This window comes from Lagopus leucura, unplaced genomic scaffold (assembly GCF_019238085.1).
Source record: "Lagopus leucura isolate 7727_CA_CO unplaced genomic scaffold, USGS_WTPT01 Super-Scaffold_100053, whole genome shotgun sequence".
In the NCBI taxonomy this organism is placed as follows: Eukaryota; Metazoa; Chordata; class Aves; order Galliformes; family Phasianidae; genus Lagopus; species Lagopus leucura.
Window position 1 is genome coordinate 1,090,996 of NW_024962299.1, and position 21,261 is coordinate 1,112,256.

Sequence of the window (21,261 nt, forward strand, 5' to 3'; positions counted from 1 at the left end):
TCCATCCATCCATCCATCCATCCATCCATCCATCCATCCATCCATCCATCCTCCTGTCTGTGCCGCCGCTTACCAGGAGCACAGCACCACCTCCCGCAGCGTCCGCCGGAGCTCCTGGCTCCGGAAGGCGTAGATCAGGGGATCGACCACTGAATTGCAGATGATAAGGATGAGGAAGAGGTTGAAATAGCTGAAGAAGCAGGTGCAGAAGGGGTTGGTGGGGCAGGTGACGATGAGGATGAGGTGGAAGAAGAAGGGCCCCCAGCAGATGAAGAAGACTCCCAGCAGGATGGTGAGCGTGACGGCTCCCTTCAGACTGCTGGTGCGGTAGATGGTGGGCTGCTTCTGCTGGCTGGAGATGTTGCGCACGTGATGGCGAGCCAGCGCGAACATGTGAATGTAGAGCACCAGCATGAGGACCAGCATGAAGAGGAAGAAGCCGATGAGGCAGAGCAGGATGGCGTTGTTGCGGTAGTAGGTGATGAAGACGGTGCTGGAGACGGTGCTGGCCAGCCAGACGCTGGCCATGGTGACCACGGCGCGCTGCAGCGTCATGATGCTGTGGTAGCGCAGTGCATAGAAGATGGTGATGTAGCGGTCCACGGCGATGACCCCCAGGAAGGAGAGGGAGGACACGACGGAGCTGCAGATGAGCATGTCGATGACGTTGTCCATGTGGCGGACGATGCTGGCGCGGATCACCAGCACGCCGTGCTCCATCAGCAGCATGAAGAGCGTCTCAGCCAGGTTGCTGACGCTCACCAGCATGTCGGAGACGGCCAGGCAGCAGATGAAGTAGTACATGGGAGAGTGCAGATTCCTGTTCTTGAGGATGGCGGCCACCACCAGCAGGTTCTCCACCAGGCTCACCAGCCCCAGTGTCAGGAAGAGTTCATTGGGGATGTCCAGCCCCGGGCACCAGGCGCCGCCAGCCCCAGCTGTGGCGTTGCTCTGGTTGCCTTCACTGGCGTTCCAGGGCTCGCGCAGCAGGCGCAGGGGGGCCAGCGTCGACATGGCCCCAGCCTCAGCCCCAGGGACCCCCTGGCTGGGGGCCGTGGCCCTGAGCACAACCGCAGCGCCTGCAAAGTCGCTGTGCTCCCAATCAGCCCCACCAGCGCTCACACAGTGCCCGACCACAAGCCAGAAGGGATGTGGGCACCTCTGTGCCCCAGACACAAGGATGGGGAAGGAGTCCCCCACCCAGGAGCCCACTGGGCAGCAGCGCAGGGACTCTGCTGCCTCAGCTGCCTCCCCACCAGCACTGCCTGGCGTATCCGGAGCTCAGCGATGGTGATGGGGAAGAAAGGGCCCTTTCTCTGTCCTAATTTAAAGCTGGCTCCCTCGGCTCCTCCTCCTGAGAAGGGTGGGCACGCACATGACGGCCTGTGCCCGGGTAGCTGGGGGCTGAGCCGTGTTGGGGCACTGTGCACAACGGGGTCTCTGTGCGCCTTGGGGTCCCGCATGCCCTGGGGCTGGGCATGCCATCTGGGGGCCGTGCAACACAGCGGGGTTTCCCTGAACCCTTTGGGAACCCGGTGCGCTGGGGCCGTGCACACTGGAGATCCCACACACCATGGGGTTTTGCATGCCCTGGGGACCCCACAACAAGGGCAGCGTGAGGGGGCAGAGCCCATATGCGGCCACAGCCACGTTCCCCCAAGTGTCCCTGGGAGGGTGCCGTGCTGTGGGCTGCGATGCGCCCCCTGGGGATTGTCAAAGGAGCAATTGAGTGCGGTCCCGTGTTGTGGCCGTTCACGGTCTCTCGCGCAGCACGGTGCCCCTGGGAGCTTGGGCGGGCTGGGGATGCAGGACCCATCTGACCATCATGTGCCTTCGGCTCACGGTTGATGCCTGGAGCTGCTCAGCCACCAAAGAGCCATTCAGGGCTCCATCCACTGGCTGTTTCCACCGGATGCTTCCACCCCATTCTCGTGGGGGCCGGGGCCTCCCCAGGGCTCAGAGTTGCCCCTGGCCCCACATGGATGAAGGCAGCTGAGTGTAGGCTGGGTGCTCTGTGCCAGGCATGGCTTTACACCCCGCAAACGAGAGCGGCACGCAGAGTTGAGGCCAGCTCAAAAGAGCACACATCACTGCCACGCTGGGAGCGGCGAGGCCATGGTTGGAAGTTGCAGCACGGGGATGTCCTCAAACGTGCAAGCACGATGCCTGGCCCTGATCTCCAGCACAGCTCATAGGGCCAGGCGCCCACAGCCAAATGCTGGCGGCACAGCCCAGCTGGATGGAGCAGCCCTGCTCGGCGCCATCCACCTGGGCAGACGGCGTCCCCAGAGCCTCCCGTTCCCCCCAGGCAGGACCAGCCCAGGCCGAGGGGGAAACGTGAGCAGGAGGAATCCAGCCTAGCAGACATCAGCTTCTCCACCCGGCTCAGTAGTGAATTTCAGCTTTATCAGCAGGGGTTTGGGGACAGAGCTGCAAAACGTCGAGTCTGCAGCTCCCAACAGCACGAGCCTGGATGGGTCTTGGCTCCCACATGGATGCAGGAGGGCAGAACGGAGCCAGCCCCAGCTGGGGAGCTCAGCTGCAGCACAGGGGGGAGTGGTTGTTCCAGGCAGCGCAGCCTGGCTCAGCATTAGAGCCTCATACACCGTTACACAGCAGAAATGGAAAAGCTTTGTGAGCAGGAACGATGAGCTAAGGGCTTTATTGCAGCTGACCTCATTCTGGGCGCTGCACCACACTGCACCCTGCTTGAAGGTGGCAAAACAAGGGAAGGGAGAGGAAAGCAAAAAGAGGGGAGGGCTATCCTTTCTGTTTCAAGCACCGTCAGAGGCTGCAGCACAACTCGAGCTACTCCCCCCACCAGACAGCAACAGAGCAGCTCCAAGCAGCCTGGTCCATCCCTGCCCCCGCACTCAGCAGCAGGGAGGAGAAAAGGAGCCTTCACCCGAAGGAGGCACAAAGGACAGGAGGAGCACAAGAAAGAGATCTCCCATGATTAAGCACAGGACACAGCTCAGGAGAGCAGCTGGGGGAACCAGGCAACGAATGCATCTGTAAGGGGCCAGAAGGGGCCTAAGCTGCCGAGGGACAGCTGCTGTAATTAGCTCTCCCATTTTAAGACAGTGCTCAGCCCCTGCTGCAGCCTCCCCTGGCCGCAGCCTCTTCCCCCAAATGACAGCCAGCCCCTCTGCTTTGTAGGACTTTATTGGAGCGCAGGGGGCGGGGTGCAATGACCCAGGGTTAGGGGCAGGTGTGAGCTCTCAGCTCAGTCCCAGTCCCCATCGCCTTCAGGATTGTCATCTCGGGGGGGGTTCCTGGAACTGGATGTTGGCCAGCATGTCCCGCATGGCCGCCATGAGCCGGTTCACCCCCTGGTTCAGGTCCTGCCCCGCTCCCGCCTCTTCGTCTCCGTCGTGCCTGATGTCACCCTGCAACAGAGAGGAGCTGCAGGGCCCAGGCTTGGAGCTGGCTGCAGCAGGCAGACACAGACAATGCCACATGCCAAAAAGCATCAGGCTGCTCTGCAACCTGACGTCTACACACTGCATATGCCAAGAGCCACTCCCTTTGCAGAAACCCTGTGCAGTAAAAACTTCTGCGGACTGAAAGCAAAAACATGCTCTGATTTGCCAGGCAGCTGCTTTGTTGTTTGCTACATACCTGCAAGTTAAAATTTGGCAACAGTGATCGGAAGAAAAGAGATAAAGTGCTTTCATTGGATGGATGATTCGTTCTGAAAGACAGAAATCACACACCACACTTAAAGGGAAGCTTCTACTCCACCTGACTGTGCTTGTTTGGGCCAAGACAGGGCAGAGGAGCTGGTGAGAACCATGCTGTCTCACAACGCACTGCCCCCTCCATGAGCCAGCTGGGCTTCCCCACTGCCTCCCTTTGGGAATTCATAGGGGTTTCTTATCCAGGTTTCATTTACTACAAACCACATCAGTTAAGAAACAACCCAAGCTCTTCAGCAGCCTTTGCCTCCACAGCTGTGACTAGCTGCTGTCTGACAGCCACCAGCAGCCCCAGGCAGAAGCAGCAGGACCAGTCCTGCCTGTACGCTCTGCCTGTCGGCAAGCACCACCAGCCAAGGCCGCTCTTCCTCCCAGGTGGAGGAGGACAGCAGCACAGAGCACCTGTGTGCAGCCCAGCCCGAGGCTGAGGACATCGTCACTGGGAGGAGAGCTGTGCCAGCAGGCCCAAGGTGAGGGTACCTTTCTGGTCTCGTGTAGGAGATGATGGAGTCTAAAGGAGGAAGGGGGTCAAACCCCATCACAGGCTGCGATGTCACCTCCTGCAGAGAGGAAGAAGAGAGGGGAGGTGAAGGCTGTGCATCTCCAGGCACGGAGACAGTCGGACCAGCTGGGCAGGCCTCGGTCTTGGGGAAATCATCAGCCACAGCCCAGCCTGCCCACACAACACTGTGTGTTCATCCCGAGGACACCCTGGAAGCTGGGCAAACTGGGTGGAAGCTTCGAGGTCATGTGGATGTTTCCTTCTGGTGGCTCTGGCCTGAGATGCGCCCGACGTCTGCACGTCTAGCAGGCTCTGGAATGCCACCACGCTGCACACAGCAGTGCTATCTGTGCCCTATCAGGGCCTCTCACCAGAGGCAGAGCTGCCGTGGCCTCCTTCATCTCTGAAAGGATGACATGCCGGTAGATATTCCTGGGTGCACTCTGGTATCGCATTTTCCTCCTAAAGCAGGGAGGGGGGGACAGCAGTTAGCAAGGAGCACAGCTCAGTACAACCAGCATTTCATTTCTGCTTCTCTACATGCAGCCTCAGCTCCATGCCTGGCTCTGCTGTTACTTGCAGAATCAGACAGAGCTGACTGAAGGCAAAGCCAAAGTCACTTGGCAGCTGCTGACCTTCAAATGGAAGAGCAGAACAGCTCACTCTCACCAGCCTCCTTACACTGCAGGTCAGCAGAGCAAACTAAGCTTAGTTTAGGACAAAAAAACTAATGCCACCCTCCTCAACTTCTCAGAGCTTGAAAACATTTTTAGCTGCTTTGAGCAAACCCCAGCATCACTGCTGCCCAACAGAGAGCTCCTCCCTTGTCTGAAGAGCCCCCGGCCTGATGTGTCCCTGTTTGTCAGCACTGAGGTCCAGCAACAGAGCTGATCACCTCTGCCTGCCGCACTCACCTGCGCTCAGACTCCTCCACCAGCGGGTCCCTGGCATCCACCATGCGTAAGACCTCGTGGACGTTCGTCTCCAGCCAAGCCATGACAGCAGGGTCCTTCCACAGGGAGTGAGTCCTTCCCACGTAGAGGGATGTCAACTGGTTCAAGGCAGGAGGCTGGCTGAGGAGACAGGCGTTATTCAGCGCACTCTCCTCTTGCCTGCAGCTCTCTGTGCTTCCTGGAAAGGGCTCGTCGTCTCCACGCTGTGCTTCGGTGTGAGAACACGCAGGGAGGAATCACAGGCTCCCAGCCCTGCCGCCTACATCTACCTTCACCAGTTTTTCTGCCTCTTTCTATTTCTGGGATAGACACAGCCACGAAATGAAAGTTACTCTGCCTTTACCTCAGGGGGAGACCATTCACGTGTTTGGGAGGACCACATGTCAAGGAAACCCAGACTCACAGGAGACAGTCTGCCCTGAAAGCATGCACACATCGTTCCAACTACACGCACCAACAGGCTGCAGGATGAACTTCTGACCCAGCCACACTAAGGTGAAGCAGGTCTATGAGAGTTATCTGATAGCCTTTATGGGAATCCATTATAAATGCATCTAAGAGCCTCTCAGAAAAGTAAGTATTCTCTGCAGCTTTTGAACTCCATTAGCTGCCTGAGCAAGCAAAAGCCCCACAACCAGCAAAATCGATTCCTTCTCTTTACTGAGAACATCTCCAAGCCTTACCTTATCTGAGCATTCAGCCCAAAAAAGGAATGGGAGGCGACCCTGGCATCAGGCTGCACACTGCAGTGGTCCAACAGCGGCATAAGAACTGCAGGAGAAAGTCACACAGCTCGTGTTCAGCAGAAGTGCCATGGGAGCAGGCAGACACCACTGCCAGGGCTGCAGAAACAGTCCCATCCCTGGGGCAGCTTTGCAGCTGGAAGATATGCTGTGTTTTAGCCTCTGGGTGACGGAAACAGACCCAGAGTAAATAAACAAGAACACTTATTCTTTTTTTTTTTTTGCCAGTTAAATAAGGTGCAACTTTATGCACTTAGTGTTGCTAGCCTTTGAAATTAAATAAGGGTTTTATGTCAGTCACCATGACATACTGTAAAAAAAAGACTGTTTCAACCAACACAAACTAAAGCTCTGTTCAAAAGCTGTTTATTCTGGGCTCTAAAGACACATCCTCCCTGGCATTCTGTGCCCCTCTGGGCTTGGAGAGGCATGTGTCTTTCTTCAGGGACAGCAGGGATAAAAGCAAGAGCAATGAACAACCATAGAGAGAACATCTAAAGCACAACAGTGCCTAAGAAAGTCAAGAGAGGCCCACTGTCTATTCTGGGCACCCTCAGGGTACAAAGTTTTCCTGCTCTAAGAATTCAGTTCTCACTCTCCACCAGCTTGCACGCCCATGACTCTCTCCACTAAAGGGGCATCAGCCGCTCAGAGAGGAGGGTGAGCAGCAGGGAGAACAGCTGCTGACCTCTTCCCAGCACATGGAGGACTCTTGGTGCGTGTGCCCAGCCTGGCCCCATTGCCCTCTCACTGCCCTTCCCACAGAGCTGGGCAGGATGAACCCCGGCGATGGGTTCTGCCAGTGGGCTGAGCAGCATCACCCCTCTGAGTCAAGGCTCCCGTCACACATGGACAGAGGCCAACATCATTTGCAACCCGTAGGCAAAACGCTGCTCCTGCATTTGACTGCCTGGAATCCAGCGTTCGTTCTCACATACGAAGAAAGTGGCAAAGCCTGCAGGGATGGACTTACCGGTGGGGACAGACTTACCGCTTGGGAACATGATCAGCGCCTGCTGGATGAGCCGGGCAGCCCTCTCCCGGGCTTGGCTCAGCTCCAGCTCCGAGTGCTCCTCCTGCTGGCTCAGGAAGAAATACGCCAGTGGCACCGAGAAGGCAAAATTGGGGAGCTGGGACAAATTCCGGTGACTCTGCAGGATCAGAGGGAGAGAATTACCGAGAAATGATGCTATGCAGTAATCTCAGTACGGCTTCCCAGCTACTGGCTTGGTGCCCCCACGTCTGAGTAAGCAATTTTCAATTTATACAATTGATTGTAAGATACCAGGATTACAACAGAAACTAACACTGACACGATAGCCTTTGAGGTTGTTCCAATGACCTCCAGCTGACAGCCTGCCCACGAGACAGCCCCCAAAGGGGTAAGGGCTTACAGAAGGCCTGTGCTCTTCAGCCCCAGAGCAAATTGCTAGCCCTAGCCCTGCCTCGTTCCTCACAAGGCTGTTGGCAACTCACTTCCCACTCCTGGAACATGCGTGTCAGGAAGGCGTACTCTCTGGCTCGGAGGGACAGGAAATCGATCAGCAGCAGCACACACAGGGGGTCACTCTCTGGATCAAGGCTTCAGAGGGAAGCAAGCACAACAAGAATCAAAAAGTAAGCGTCACAAAAGCTGAAGCGCCTGCCCCAATTTCTGAGTCAAATGAGACTTCCCCACTAGCACTCAGAGTCATTTCATAACTCAGCAAGTGGAGATAATGGGGATACAAACGTCCCTGCACAGCTGGGAGGACAGCGATGTCTCATCCACACTGTGCCCTACAAAGAGGAGACAGGCCTGCCACAGCACCACATGGGAGGAAGGCTGAAGCCACTGTTGTGCAGCAGCTTTGCAGAGACTGCAGGCTCTGTTGTAATTATAAGCCAGGCCCAGAGCTCGGTAACCAAAATAAGGGACTGCGAGGCTCCGTATTATTAAGCCTCCATCCAAACAACCACCTGTCTCTCCACAGCAGCAGTACAGATAAGAGCACAAGCTCAAAACCAACCTGTGGGACTACATCCTTAAGGAGTGACAAGCCCTCGCTGAGGCTGGGGACAGTATTACAGCTCCATCTGCTCTGTCCAGCCTGGGCAGATGAGGGTCAAGTGTGTTGCTCAAAGCATATTTCCTCACGAGCACCACAGCTCCTGGCTCTGGCTGCAGGGATGGGGCACAGCAGGGCCACCTACCTCAGAATCAGCTTGCAGAACTCCAGGGCTGTCCGGGGACAGCCCCTCTTCTCCAGGAACATCAGGTGTTTGAACAGAGCCAGGAAGAAAGCCCTGTGTGGAGAACAGGTTTTAGAAGCCTGATTTGAGAGAAGCAGCGTTTCTCATTCAAGAACAGGGACTAAAAATGAACCCAAATCAATCTTTTTTTTTTTTTTTCCTTCTTCAAATTTTGATATCTTCGTGAAAGCATCAGGACCACAAACCCACAGCTGGTTCTACATCTGACCCCCTTGTGCACGCACACCCACACCCCAGAGCCAGCTACTCAGGACAACAGAAACAAGGCAATCTCTGAAGTCTGCCTGCTAGGGCTCTGCATGGTCACACCTCTGCTGCTGTCCCTGCACTGCGCAGGGATGGTGACACAGCACATGAGACATGCATGGGGGGAGATGAACACTGAACTCGGGTGAGATACAGACCACAGCACTGAGGTCACAGGCAGCACGGTCTGTCAGCCAGCGGGTGCTGGAAACCTGAGCAATCTCCAGGTAGAGCAATTTGGGAGAGATTACTTCGGTCAGCTGACTGGAAAATTCCCAGAATAAAGTCACCTTCCTCTGCAGCTGCAGAACTATCAGTGTTACATAAACAACCAGGCCTTGAGGAGTGCAAGTGCCAGGAACAGCGGCCGAGCAGACAGCACAGGAGTGACCAAACACAGACCTCATCACACCACGAGGAGTTTTAGGACAAAAGTAAGTGCTGCTTCAGGCTAATGGGTACTAATTGTACATGAGGGATGTGACAGGGAGGAACAGCTAATGCTCCAATACGAAATCCCCTGGGAAAGAAGATGCTTGGCAGAAAAAGCCTCAGCCTGTCTCAGTGCAAGTGACCCAGCAGCACAAGAGCTGCTGGCAGCCTTCTCTCAGGCACTGCCTGCTCCTGCCTCACCAAGGGAGGCTGCTGTTGACTGCAGAGAGGCAAATTCTATTCCGACAGAAAGGGACAGTTCAGGTCCCTTGAAGCTGCCAGCACCACAGCACGGATGATGCAGCAGGGGTGGTGAATCTGGGTGTGTGTGCCCAAAGCAGGCCGTGGGGATGATGCCATGTGTGCCCTCAGGCTGGTACAGAGGCAGGTGGCTGCCTACCTGTTCTCCGGCCGCCGGTAGTCCAACCTGCAGCTCCCACTGGTGAGACTGAAGACAGGGTGGAAGGCGCACTCCAGGCTGTACAGCGCCCGCTCTGCAGACAGCACAGACACCATAAGGACACACCAGCAGCCCTGCATAGCACGCTAACCCAGCGCTGACAGCACGGGGCTCAGCATGGCCAAGAAGACACTGCTGAGTGAGATGAGCCACAGGCGAGGAGATAAGCTTGTTCACACCTCAGCAAAGTGCAAAGCAACTTCATGGTCCCAGCAGATAGCAATGCAATCAAATCCTCCTCCTTTCTGCAGGCATTAGATCAAACTGTCGTTGTGCAAAGTAACTCTTCTGGAGGGGATCTGGGATTGAGGCTACTATGGCTGCCTCCTCCACAACTGTTTTCACATGTAGAAGCCAAAGATCCCGTCCTCACTTAATCTCTGGCCCCTCCTATCATGCTAAAAAGCACGTGTTCCTGTTACCAAACAGCTCACCTCTCTGCAGCACAGCAGTCTGAGGGACAGCTATCCCCCAGAATGCCTCCTACTCGCTTGTAATGCTTGAAGAAGCTGAGTCTGACACACAGTGTGCTGGTCACTGTGGCCTGGAGGGTCATGTACACTCCCCACGGGCAGGGTGGGCTTCTCAGACTACCCCTCACACTGCAGCATTTGGTAGCAGCTGCATCTGAGTCTCCTCCTGCAAAGGACTTCCTACAGGTGACACCACTCCATCATGTCCAGACAATCCTTTCATTCCTTGTAAAGGTGAAAGGCAACGTGCTTTGCCACAGACAAGCATGTCCAGCTCTACTCAAAAGCCTCCAGCAAAAGTCAGAAGTCTGAAAGGCAGCATGAGGCTGAGTGCTCAGGGCCAGACTCACAAAGAGAGCCAAACCCTTCTGGTTTGCTGCTCCTTTGCTGAAAGGAAAACAAAACAAAACCAAAAGCCTTTGATGGCTAATTCAGAGCAACCGTTCAGCTGTGACTTCTAGGAAGGACTTGCTCAGTGCTGTGTGCACGTGTCTACAGAGCTAAGTCACAGCAGTGCCTCTTCCTTCCTTCCTCTCCCTTTCCATGCCGTACCTGCAGCAAAAGCCTGTCCCCAGCAGCACAGAATCACAGGGGTTGGAAGGCACCTCCAGAGATCATCGAGCCCAACCCCCCTGCCAAAGCAGGTTCCCTACACCAGAATGCTGTCTGCCAAGTACTCTGGCCGGTGTTTTCCTTAGTGAGCATTCATCAACTCCAGCTAGCCCCACAGGGAAGGTTCCCTTTGCTGCTCCCCAGCCCACAGAGTGGGTTACACTGCAGGGAATCGCTGCAGCCTCACGACCTCTGCCAGCATCCACTCCACACCTCCACTCTCACCTACGAGGTCACGGGCCATCTCCTGATCCTCTTGCATCCGGCAGACATCACTGAGCTGCAGAAGGGAGTCCACGTGGTACGGGTTCATCTGAAGCAGCAGCTACACAAGAACATGAGCTCGATCAGGAGATGGCACCAATCACCAATCTGCACTCTGCCTGCAAGGCGAGCTCTGTGAGACTGGCATGAAGACGAATGCCCTGACACAGCACACGAGAGGAAGGGGCTGCTCTTGCCTCTGGGTCTGAACCTGAGGGCATATCCCACTCAGCATCATCCCAGACAACAAAGCTATTCTAGCACAAAGGCCACGCCAGGCCACTGATCATCTCTGCCGTCCTCCAAATAATGCCCAACTCCACTGTGTCCTTTCGGAGGTGGAGGGCCCAGAACTGCACACACTATTCAGGATAGCAGAAGGCACTGTTGCGTTTTTGTTTCATTCCCTAACCCTTTTTAAAGAAGCCTGAATATTTTATCAGGCTTTTGCTTCTTCTGGGCACTGAGGACATTTTCATGCACCTACCACAATCCCAGAATCCAGCTTCTGAGTGGACAGGAAGAAAGGATTTCCAGGCTGCTGAATGCAGGCCTAAGTATCATCATACTTCAGAGAACTCTTCATTCACTACTTATACTATAAACGGGCTACAGAGGCTCAGGAAGTTGTACATCTGCAGGGTGGCAGCCAACATTCCCAACTACATTAAAAGCTTTTGCATTCTAGGCTGACCAGCTCAGTGCCTTTGCCTTGGTGCCTTCTGTATGATGTTTCACCTCTCCTTGCCCTCTTTAAGTTCCTTCCCAGTCCCTCATTTTGGAAGGTGTGGAGCACCTGAGGTCATAACAATAAAGGAAAATGCTCTTATTCCACCACAACTTGACCAACAAGACTCATTTAATCCATCAGGTAAGAGCAGAAGAGCGTTCACTGAGCAGGGCTCCCAGAAAAACATGTTTTGCGTTTTGCATGCTGAAACCACAGCAGCAAGGCAGACAGACGCTCTGGCTACACACACTGTGGCTGTCACAGGTACATTGGCTGGGGTTCTGAAGCACTTTGAGCATCAGCAAATCCTGGACTGTTAGGTTTTCCCATAACAGAAAAATGAGGCTAGAGCTGTAGGGCTGTCTTCAAATGCAGTCAGGCCATTCAACAAAGATAAAGACCAAAATGCACGGTGGAAAATCTGCCCTGCTCTGCACGGCGTGTGAAAGCGCATCTGAACTGGCTGGATAGAATTTCCTTGCAACTTCCAAGGTGAACCCCTCAGCCTAGTTAGCAAGAAGAACTGATGAGCTCTAGAGAGCACTGGCTGAGAGCAGAGGGTGGGAAATCAGAAGGAACTACACTCTGGCCTCTTTAAGGGCCTTTTGTCTTTAGGAGACAGTGGCCTCTTTAAGAAATGTCTCTGGGGCATGTTTCCACACTCACGTGGCCAGAGTTTTCAGAGCAAAAATACTTCAGTTATGGTTCAGCAGGGTCCAGAGCAATTTCTCTGTTGCTTATCATCGCAATCCACAAACGTTACCATACACTTTAATGAGCTTGAACATGCATGAAGAGCTTTCAACAAAAGGACTGTTTTGCTGCAATACCAGGAAAACACTTTTTTTTTCCCCAACCATGCAAGAATTTATAAATAGAATAACTGTTGGTTTAGAGTCCCATTTAAAGATGCATTTGTGTAACATTTTTACTTTCCCAGCTGAAGAGTCAGGACAAGGGAGCTTTATTCCCATTCCTTCAGCAAAACAGCCAGTTCCTGAAGGCTCCTCTGCCAGAGGACCACCTGGCATCCTCCAGCAGTGCCACAAGGGTGGGCCACCAGGGATGGGGCCTTATTTGCACCACTTTGGCCCCCTGTCTCAGTTACAAGGCAAACGCTGCCTCGCAGCGCTACAGGCCACTCGTGCTCAGAATGTGAGAGCAATTTCACAACGTACCACGATGTTGTTGGGGTCCATGGACTCCACAGCATCCAGAAACTTGAACTGCACTTGCTGGTACTCGCGGTGGTGCTCGAATGTGAAATACTGCACGCCCCTCCTGGTCTCCACCAGCTGCATGGCAATACCTAGAGAGCACACAGATGTGGGCACTGCTGATGCCAGCCTGTGAGCACAAGCAGCTGAAACTCCTCTGCTTTCTTCTAATATAGAAAGCTTGTGGGCATTGCAGGCTCTACAACCACATGTGTTCTCAGAAACTCCCACAAGATTTCATTACTTCCTTCCACAAGCCAACCTCTGAAACCCACTTGAGAAGCCCAGACAGCTTGCTCTCCCTGTGGATGTTTTCTCACAGTTGTGTAAGACTACTGCAAGAAGGGAAGCACACATCACCTGCTACCTCCAGTAAAGGGTGAGGGGGCAAAAAGTCAAATGCTAAGACAGAATGTGAAGAGCCCTCCTTGGTGAGAAAGGAAGTATTCTCCAGCATTAGCTGATGAGCAGCTCCCTTTTCACATCAGGCAGTGCAGAAGCCAGGGCCTGGCAGCTGATGGAAGCAGCTCCAGTTTCTGTGCACTGAGGCTCCAGGAAAGCATGACTGGCAGGAGCAGCCACATGGATGTGGGACCATCAGCCAGAGGCATTCTGAAGCAACACTGAAAGCCTCACCTGTTTTGCTGTAACGTGGCCAGGTATTCTTGGGAGCTGTCAGCCACGTGCTGCGGACATACTGGCGCTGCCTTTGCCTCGGCCTGAGGAAATAAACATGACAGGTCACATTTTCCCTGCACTAACAGAATGCAGAGATCTAAAACCAGCCAGAAAAAGGATGATTCAGGGAAAAGGATCCAATTTATTCCCCAGCTGCAGCCCTGCCACATGGAGCTTTTGCCCAGAGCTTTAACATGCTTGCCTTTGAGACACAACATACCTTCACGCTCTGGCTCTTCCTTGCTTTTTGGGCTTGTCAGTGTCTCAAGCATTTCAATGGCTTCTTTCCCTTGTTTTTACTCCTGCCAAGTTCTCAGCTGCCTCTTGCTTCAGAAAGCTTCCCAAGCCCAATTAAGAGAGCCCCATATCACTCTGACTCTTATCCTCCCAGCAGGGCCTTCAAGCATTGACTGATGCGGTTTAAGATGTACTCAGAAGTGCAACTGATGTACTGGTTCAGAGCAAGAGGAATTCAGAAATCAAGGCAATTGCAAGGAAGTCACATCTCCTTAGTCAGGGATGTTTCTTTTTCCTCGAGTGCCAGATGCCACCTTTTGATTTAATCTCTCCTTGAAAGAGTTTAATTCACCTACAGACCTTCTCACAGCTTCCCTTTCCTCCATCACCATCCTAAGCCTACCTTTCTTATGTGCACATTTACCAACCAGTCGCTGAAACCAAGGATTTTCTGAATACCATCAATGACAGAGCAGTGGATAATTCACAGAAATCTTACACTACACAGCAGTTGATACCCTGGGCATATGTGAGCAACTTCAGGAGACTACCTGGAAAGTACTCAGGGTCCACCTAAGACAGAGACTTGGAATACTAACAGGAAACAAATGCTGGAACAAGACTAAGAACCTAGCACACTATGAGTCTGAACAAGAAGATTTTATAAGGGCATTTGACAGTAGATGGGAGAGGGAAAAAACATAAACATCAAAAGAAAAAGGAACTACTAGCTAAAGTCCAAAGGAACCTTACACCTTCCTCACACACAGCCAAAAGATTTTCTTCTGATCCAAAATCTGACTACTAAATAAGACTACGTGAACATATTGGGGTGCCCTGGGCTCCTGGCACAGGCATAGCACCAAGGAGTCAGTAAGCAATGCCAAGGCAAGGACAGACACAGCAACTCAAACTTCAGAAGTGTTTAATATCACATTTTGGACTAACCTCTGATCACCAAGAACAGCACGAGCCCCAAAGTATCTCTTCAACTCATTCTCTGGATTCAAGTTCCTGAGAATGTTGAAACAGGAAAGAAAAGTTAAACAGACAAAAATCTTGCAATCTTTTCCTTTTGAACAAAGCCAGGAGTATTGTAGCATAACCATTCCTGGCCAGGCTTCTGAACTGCCACACACACACACACACACACACACACACACCAGAAGGAGAACAGCTAATGGTCAGAGCAGGAGGCATTCAAATGCCTGTTCAATCAGGTGCACAGCTCCTTGTACTCTGCTCCAAAGACTGCGAGCTAGGGAATACTTTTGCTGCCCTCTCCAGGACAGCTGGGGCCAGGCATGCTCTCAGGGACAGCCTCAGCTCAGGGTAGCATGCCTGGGGTGTCTGCATCTGGAAAACAGGAGATACCCACTGCCAAGTTAGTGGTGGTGGACTGCAACCCAGGGCAAGCACCCTAACCACTGTACGAAGGCTGGCAAGGCTTAAAATACATTCTTTTAATACAAAGATCTTACATCAAAGCATGGCAACACCTACAGTCTTCTTAATCTAACATTTGGCCCAGAGAAGGGAGGCACATTTAAGGGGGGTTTCCTCTTTACCATCCAGTAAGAAAAGCTCAAAGAGAGGGAGTGGGAAGGTTGAGCTCCAGCACTGCCAGCTCACACCCACTCTGACATTATCCACTTTTCAAAGGTTTCTGAATAACGTTCACCTCACCAGAGAATTCACTGAGGTCTAAAACATCTCAGCAAGCAAATATCCCTTCCTTTACTAAAATGAAAACTAACTAAACTAGCAAAAAAAGCCCACCAGCCTAGATTGCTTTGATGCAGTGTGTTTGGAGGTTTCAAATCCTCATGTGGTGAGTTGTTCAGTTCTTCAAGTTTAAATGTTTTTGTTTCTTTTTTTTCCAGAAAAGAAAAAGAGCTGCCAGTATCCACACTAACCCAGAGACAGGCTGGACAGAGAAGCTGGCTGATCCAGGCTGTGATGTTACAGATGTCTAGTGAGGCTAACAGCTTTCTCAGCTGGTGGACATGCCCAGCACTTAGTCCACTTTGCTGATGGCCAGATATTGGAAAGGTTAGGCCAGTCTAACAAGCACTCCTGGTGAAATTAGTTGCTGGTACTGCTTAGCCCTCCTTGAAGGGCAGCATATATTGGCACATTGGCCAGGTTAGTCTGGTTTCAAAGCTCTGTTCACTGAGGCACAGAGTCAACCAACAGTTTTCAACACAGAGTCACCAACAGCTTTAGCCTGGAAGGCACTTCTGGAGGTCATCCTGGTCCAGTCACACACTCAGAGCAGATGGGACAGCAAAGAATTCTCACTGCTGCTTAAAGCTGAGCACACCTTTAGGAGCAATAGTTAGAGATGGGGCTGTGTGCAGCCACCTACCACAACCCCTTTCACATAAGGTCCTGGATTTATGGCCAGCTTACATACGTAGGCTCCCACCTCCCCTCCTCAGCATACAAGTACTGTCACACTCAAAGCCAGGAAGGAAAGCGAGCACTACCTGTGCTCTATGTAGAGCAGAGGCTTGCTGTCAGCAATTATTCCACTCTGGCTCTCTTGTGATAGTCCATTGGTATCCTCAATCTTCTCCAGCAAGCTGTCGATGTCTTCCAGGTCATCATCTTCCTTAAGACATGCACGTGCAAAGACAAGGCAGTAATTACAGGATGAGACACGGAGGCACACAGGTCACCCAGCTGCCTCCAGGCCCTGTGGCTCGCCCCAATCTCACCCCACAGACCCCCCCATTGCTCACCCTGCTTCAGCCCCACTCTGGGAGCCCACATGCTCTCTTGTATCGAGGCTTCTCACTTTCCACCCAGCACCCTGCATTTCCCTCAGGAATCCCACTCCTGTGCTTGCCATCCCTGCCCAACTGCCCCCAGAAGGCTGGCTGCTCTCCCTCCTTCCTCAAGGCATCACAGGACACTTCTCATACTATCACAAGCCTGAGTGTGTCAACTGAATAAAGCCAGCATGGCAGGCTTGCTGCTGGCCTCGTGCTCTGAGCCCAAACCAGCAGGACACAGTGGTCCTTCCCACACAACACAGCTCACAAGTATGTGCATGTCTGATGTGTGGTCTCCCCTCTCCCACAAAGCTGTGCTTTGTCTTGTTTACTTATACGATGACCTAACTTCCTAAAATACCATGAAAAGTTGGGGGGCTGATTTTAATGGTAAAATAAATCAACTCTCCCTGTCCGCTTTCCACGGAAACATTGAATTACTGCTGTGACCGTTGTAACACAAAATTAGACACTAGCACGTTTGTAATCCAGTTTTAACATACTGCATGGTCACTTCCCACTCTTCAAACAGCCAGAAGAACACATCCAGCAGAACACATTCAACAGCTGCACAGCACTTTCACCTCAATTTCCCTCTATTTTGCCCACAGACAGCAAGTGACGCATTTCTCATGCGGCCCTTCACATCCTCCTCGGGATGCACATGGGCAGAAGGTGGAATTCCATTCGTGACACTCAGACAGTATTCTGAAGTTGCCTTTTCCAGCTAAATATACTGTGTACAGTGAGTACATGAAAAGCTTATATTGTTTTGCATTTCAGTGTCAGAACAAAGGCAGCTTTATCTCTAGTTTGCAAACCAAACTGCCTATTTCTGGGTATGAAATCTCCCCAGAGCTCAGGGCTGGCAGATGTCACCCTTCTGCTCGTCACTCTCAGAGCAGGAGAGGAAGCAGGCTTTCTGAGGGGTTTTCTCCCTTGGTGACTGACCCCTCAGCCCCCACATGCATTCCCAGGGAGGCGGCTGCCAGCCCACACCTACCTGGGGCAGCCCTCCCAGCACCAAAGCATGCTGCAGCCCACTGTGTATTGCCAAGGACCTCTCCCAAATTGAGGCTCTTGGCTTTTAGAAAAAAAACAAAACAACTTGAACTGCACTTATATTATATACACTACTCTTCTAAACTCAGTTTCCTAAACTAGCTCATGCAGTTAAAGCATTCAAGCATAACAGAGTGATAATAAAGAAAGATTCAAGTATAAACATGTGTCTGTTTTATCCACAACACACAGATGTGGGATAAAGCTCTTTCTCCTCTTCAAGCACTCTAACTTAGGAGTGGACAATTAAGAGAATGAGAATCACCATCCCCTCATTCCCTTCATTACAAGGAGACAGAAGCATATCCTCCTGGAAGGACAGTTAGCCATGCATGTCTGATAATGCACTTGGGATGAGCACACACTTGTCAGCATTTAGCTCTATGATGCCAAACAACAAGGAGGAGCATGGCTGTGCACAGAGAAACAGGCAAAGGCAACAGGAATCACTGCCAGCAGTGTGAGCTCTGTAGAGCTCTGCAGTGCTGGAAGAGCTCTCTAAGTAGGGCAACATCAGTATCATGAAAATGCAAAACCCTTGGAAGTCCCCTCCTGTGCAGAGCCTCAAAGATGAAAGGAAAAGCTGCTGTGAGGATTTCAGCTCTAAACCACCTGCAGCAGGGCTGTGCCAGTCCCACTGCTTCGAGGACCACAATGTTGTTGCCACTTCATACATTTAAATGAGCACAGTGCAAGGAGGAGCACTTTGGCTTCAAAATCTTTTCTGCAACTGCCAGTGTCATCGCTTTGTCATCCCATCCCAAGGCAGCCATCAGCACAGCCACCAACCCTCACAACAAACACACACATACCAGAGCCTCGCCTGCTGAAGTTTTCTTTGTTTTCCTTTTCTTTTTTTTCTTTCGTGGCTTGTTATTCAACACAGGCTGCAAAAAGAAATGAAACAGCTGTCAGAGCAAACCCAGACACTGCTGGAAAAGAACGCTCCATCGAGGAGAAGAATATTTTCCACAGGGATCAGCATACCAGAAGGTCCCTTGAATGAAACCAATATTCATCTCTACAATACTCACCTTGTCAGCAAATGAAACTTGAGATGCAAGGAGAAAATAGAAGAAAGTACCAAGGGTTTGCAAATATGAGGGATGAATCTCAGGTTACTTCCACTTCTATGCTTGAGACCATAAAATCAGGCAAGAAACAGTTTAGACATGCCAGGGTTTGGAAGAAGTGTTTCATCCCTGCATTACTTCCTAGAACAAACTTCATTTCTGTGTTTCCAGCTTCATCAGTCACACCAATTAACAGAAACCAACAGCTGCCTGAGAGCACCATGTGATACAAACTCATCTTGCTGCAGATGCAGCTGCTTCAGCTCATGATGCTGCAAAACATTTCCCAACCCAAGATGCGTGCTGCAATCTGTGCTGGTGCTTCCCCAGGGCACACAGAACTAATGACACTTTTCCAGGATCACCAGCTCTCCACAGCACTACACCTGAGTAACAGAGTCCCAAGAACAGCTCCACAACTCCCAGGCAGATTTCAGAGCCAGGAACCCAGCTCCAATCTGGTTCCACACATGCTCTCAGCACCCATGTTTCTACCCAGGAAATCCACAGACCAGCAGCAGGTGCGTTCTGCTGTGTTCAACAGCAAATTTGGGGTCAGGGCCACATCTGAGCCACTGCTCACATGAGGTCTGACTGAGCAAAGCTCACCCTGCGTATCTGAAGCACTCCCAAGCACACACAGAGGGCAGCCCCTCCTCCTCCAGCCACACTGCCACCACACCAAACACTGCCTTCTACTGGATGAGGCCAAGGGGATAATTCTTTTCCGTGCCCCTACCCTCACCACCAATATTGTATGGGCTAGATTTGCAGTGTCCAGCTGTTACTTAAAAAGCCCATTTCTTCACATGCTTTTGCAACTGTCATGTCAAGGAGATGTTTTCGAGCTGAAACAGATTAGAGAAGGGACTCTAACAGAAAATGACAACAACAAATACAAGCGAAACAGGAAAGAAGCAAGTCCAATCTTCAGCTTATATTGTTGGGAGCATTTACACCATTCACTCCACAACAAATGCTTGCTGAGCACTGACCCAGCAGCCCAGCCTGCCTATACCACAGCGCTGTATTAACTGTGCAGTGAATGGAGCAGAGAAGCAGCCTCTTTTTCTGAATCACTTTCTGTGCCTTGCATGGCAGCAGCTGTCACTACCAGGCAGCTGCAGCTGTGTTACCGTTTGGTCTGGCTGGTTTGTCCCTTTCCCATCTCTCTGCCCATTGTGTTCTGCCTCTTCAGGTGTAGGCTCCTCATTGCTTCCTTCTGCAACATTGTGCTCTTTGAGCCTGGCATCTGCTCGCCCTTCTTTGGATGACAGGTCATCCTCCAGTTCTTCACTGGTGATCTGTGCAAACAAAAGAACAAGTTGCAGCAGCAGGTACACGGCTGCATCACGCCCTCCCTACAGCCATGAGGACAGGGTTGTGCAACCTTGTTCTATTCACACCTGCACATCATAAAGCCCTGCAGAAGCAGTGCAGGGCTCAGCTTCTCAGTTGCTTTCTCCAGAACATGGGCTGGGGGTGATTGCTCATTGAAAGCACGGTGCCTGCTGGGCACCGGGGTGTCTTTGCATTTGCTTACTGGTTGCAGACCCACGACTACAGGTCTGCTATGACACAGTGAGCATAAATCAATCACGCAGCCCTATCTGGATTCCACTCTTCCCTGGGAAGAGTCTCTGCAACCAACGTTGTTCACAGCCTCACGGTTAAGAGGGGAACAGCTGAGGCTGGCCAAGGGGCCCAGAGATGAGGGGCTGGGATCTGTCCCTCCAGAGACCCACGTGTGCCCTCAGCGCCCATGTGATCCCAGATCAGCAGCACCAGGATCGCGCACACTGGGAAGGCAGCAGCAATGATTCCCAGCTCTGACAACACACCCAGCCCCCGCTCCGCCATGCCCCGCGCTTCCAACACTGACACCCCGGCCACCCTCGGGTGCCACGCAGCCCCAGGCGCCTCTCCGTGCACCCTGCTGCCTGCGTCCCTCACCAGCTTTCCCTCCCCATCCCCACAGCCCCCTCCAGCTCCCATCCCCACACTCATCCTTCCTTTCGGACCTCCCTGCCGCCGCACGCCCCAAACCCACCGCTGACACCGCCCCTAAAGCACGACCCTCCCCAGGCCCCGCCGCCCCTCACCAGCTCGAAGCGGTTGCTGACACCGGGGCGACCCCTGGCTTTGGCAGCTGCCTGCGGCCGCTCCCCGCCACGCTCGGGGCCGGAGGCCAGGCCCAACTCGCCCAGGCCCGGCTCCTCCTGGCCCCGCTGCTCGCCCCGCAGCCGCCGCAGGGCCCTCCGCGACATGGAGCCCCGCGCCTCACTGCGCCTGCGCAGTCTGATCCGCGCACCGCGCCTGCGCGCGAGGCTCCAGCGCGCACGCGTAACTTTGATGCCCATCCCCTCGCACGGCGCCTTCATGAGCCGGCAGGGACGCAGGCGCGGTACCCGCAGTGTAGAACCTATTTCGCGCCCCCGTGCTATCGCTGCGTGAAATATGTCTCGGGGAGGGAGCGTGGGGATGCGCGTTTTCCCACGGTCCCCGCGCGGGGTCACGGCGGGACATAACCCGGAGGTGGGGGTGCACAGCGGGGCACGGGGGCAGCTCGGGGGCCCTGAGCGGTTGGGTGGGCGTGGGAACTGTTGGTGAGGGGTTTTCCCACGGTGCCAGTGGGTCACAGCCTGAGATGGGGTGGCGAGCATCGCAGGGGCAGCCCCGTTCCTGCAGTACTTCCAAAGAGATTGCAGCGGTGTGATGCGGGGCCCGGCCGATAGCCCACCACGGGGTCACTTGGGGTGTCCCCTCTGTCCCCGAGCACCCTCCTGCGCAACCCTGTGCCCGACTCCATCCAGCGCAGGAACAGCCCCGGGAGGGCAGCCCAGAATGGTTT

General features: G+C 53.1%; 2 protein-coding genes across 2 annotated transcripts in view; both read right to left on the bottom strand.

Annotated features, from left to right (window-relative positions):
- Positions 1 to 1,014, bottom strand: part of TUBB3 (tubulin beta 3 class III) — a 4,749-nt gene extending 3,735 nt beyond the window's left edge. Inside the window, exon 1 of the mRNA XM_042885858.1 lies at positions 74 to 1,014. Within this exon, the coding sequence (XP_042741792.1) occupies positions 74 to 1,014 (941 nt within the window). The remainder of the gene's footprint in view (positions 1 to 73) is intronic.
- A 2,135-nt stretch (positions 1,015 to 3,149) lies between these two features.
- Positions 3,150 to 20,677, bottom strand: TCF25 (transcription factor 25). The gene is made up of 18 exons (XM_042885966.1): positions 20,513 to 20,677; positions 19,547 to 19,714; positions 18,150 to 18,224; positions 15,988 to 16,112; positions 14,447 to 14,512; positions 13,220 to 13,302; positions 12,545 to 12,675; positions 10,598 to 10,697; positions 9,228 to 9,321; positions 8,090 to 8,182; positions 7,373 to 7,478; positions 6,888 to 7,047; positions 5,837 to 5,924; positions 5,115 to 5,273; positions 4,572 to 4,662; positions 4,179 to 4,258; positions 3,622 to 3,694; positions 3,150 to 3,389 (listed from the first exon to the last, which is right to left on the bottom strand). The coding sequence occupies exons 1-18, from the start codon at positions 20,675 to 20,677 to the stop codon at positions 3,258 to 3,260; spliced, it is 1,989 nt and encodes a 662-aa protein (XP_042741900.1). The 3' UTR covers positions 3,150 to 3,257.
- Positions 20,678 to 21,261: the final 584 nt, after the last annotated feature.

Excerpts from the sequence above, each read along its gene's own strand:
- TCF25 (XM_042885966.1), bottom strand. The coding sequence starts at position 20,677 with ATGTCGCGGAGGGCCCTGCGGCGGCTGCGGGGCGAGCAGCGGGGCCAG. Across the intron at positions 12,676-13,219 it reads GCCACGTTACAGCAAAACAG|GTATTGCCATGCAGCTGGTG; the intron begins GTGAGGCTTTCA and ends TGTGCTCTCTAG. Across the intron at positions 9,322-10,597 it reads GATGGCCCGTGACCTCGTAG|AGCGGGCGCTGTACAGCCTG; the intron begins GTGAGAGTGGAG and ends TGCTGTCTGCAG.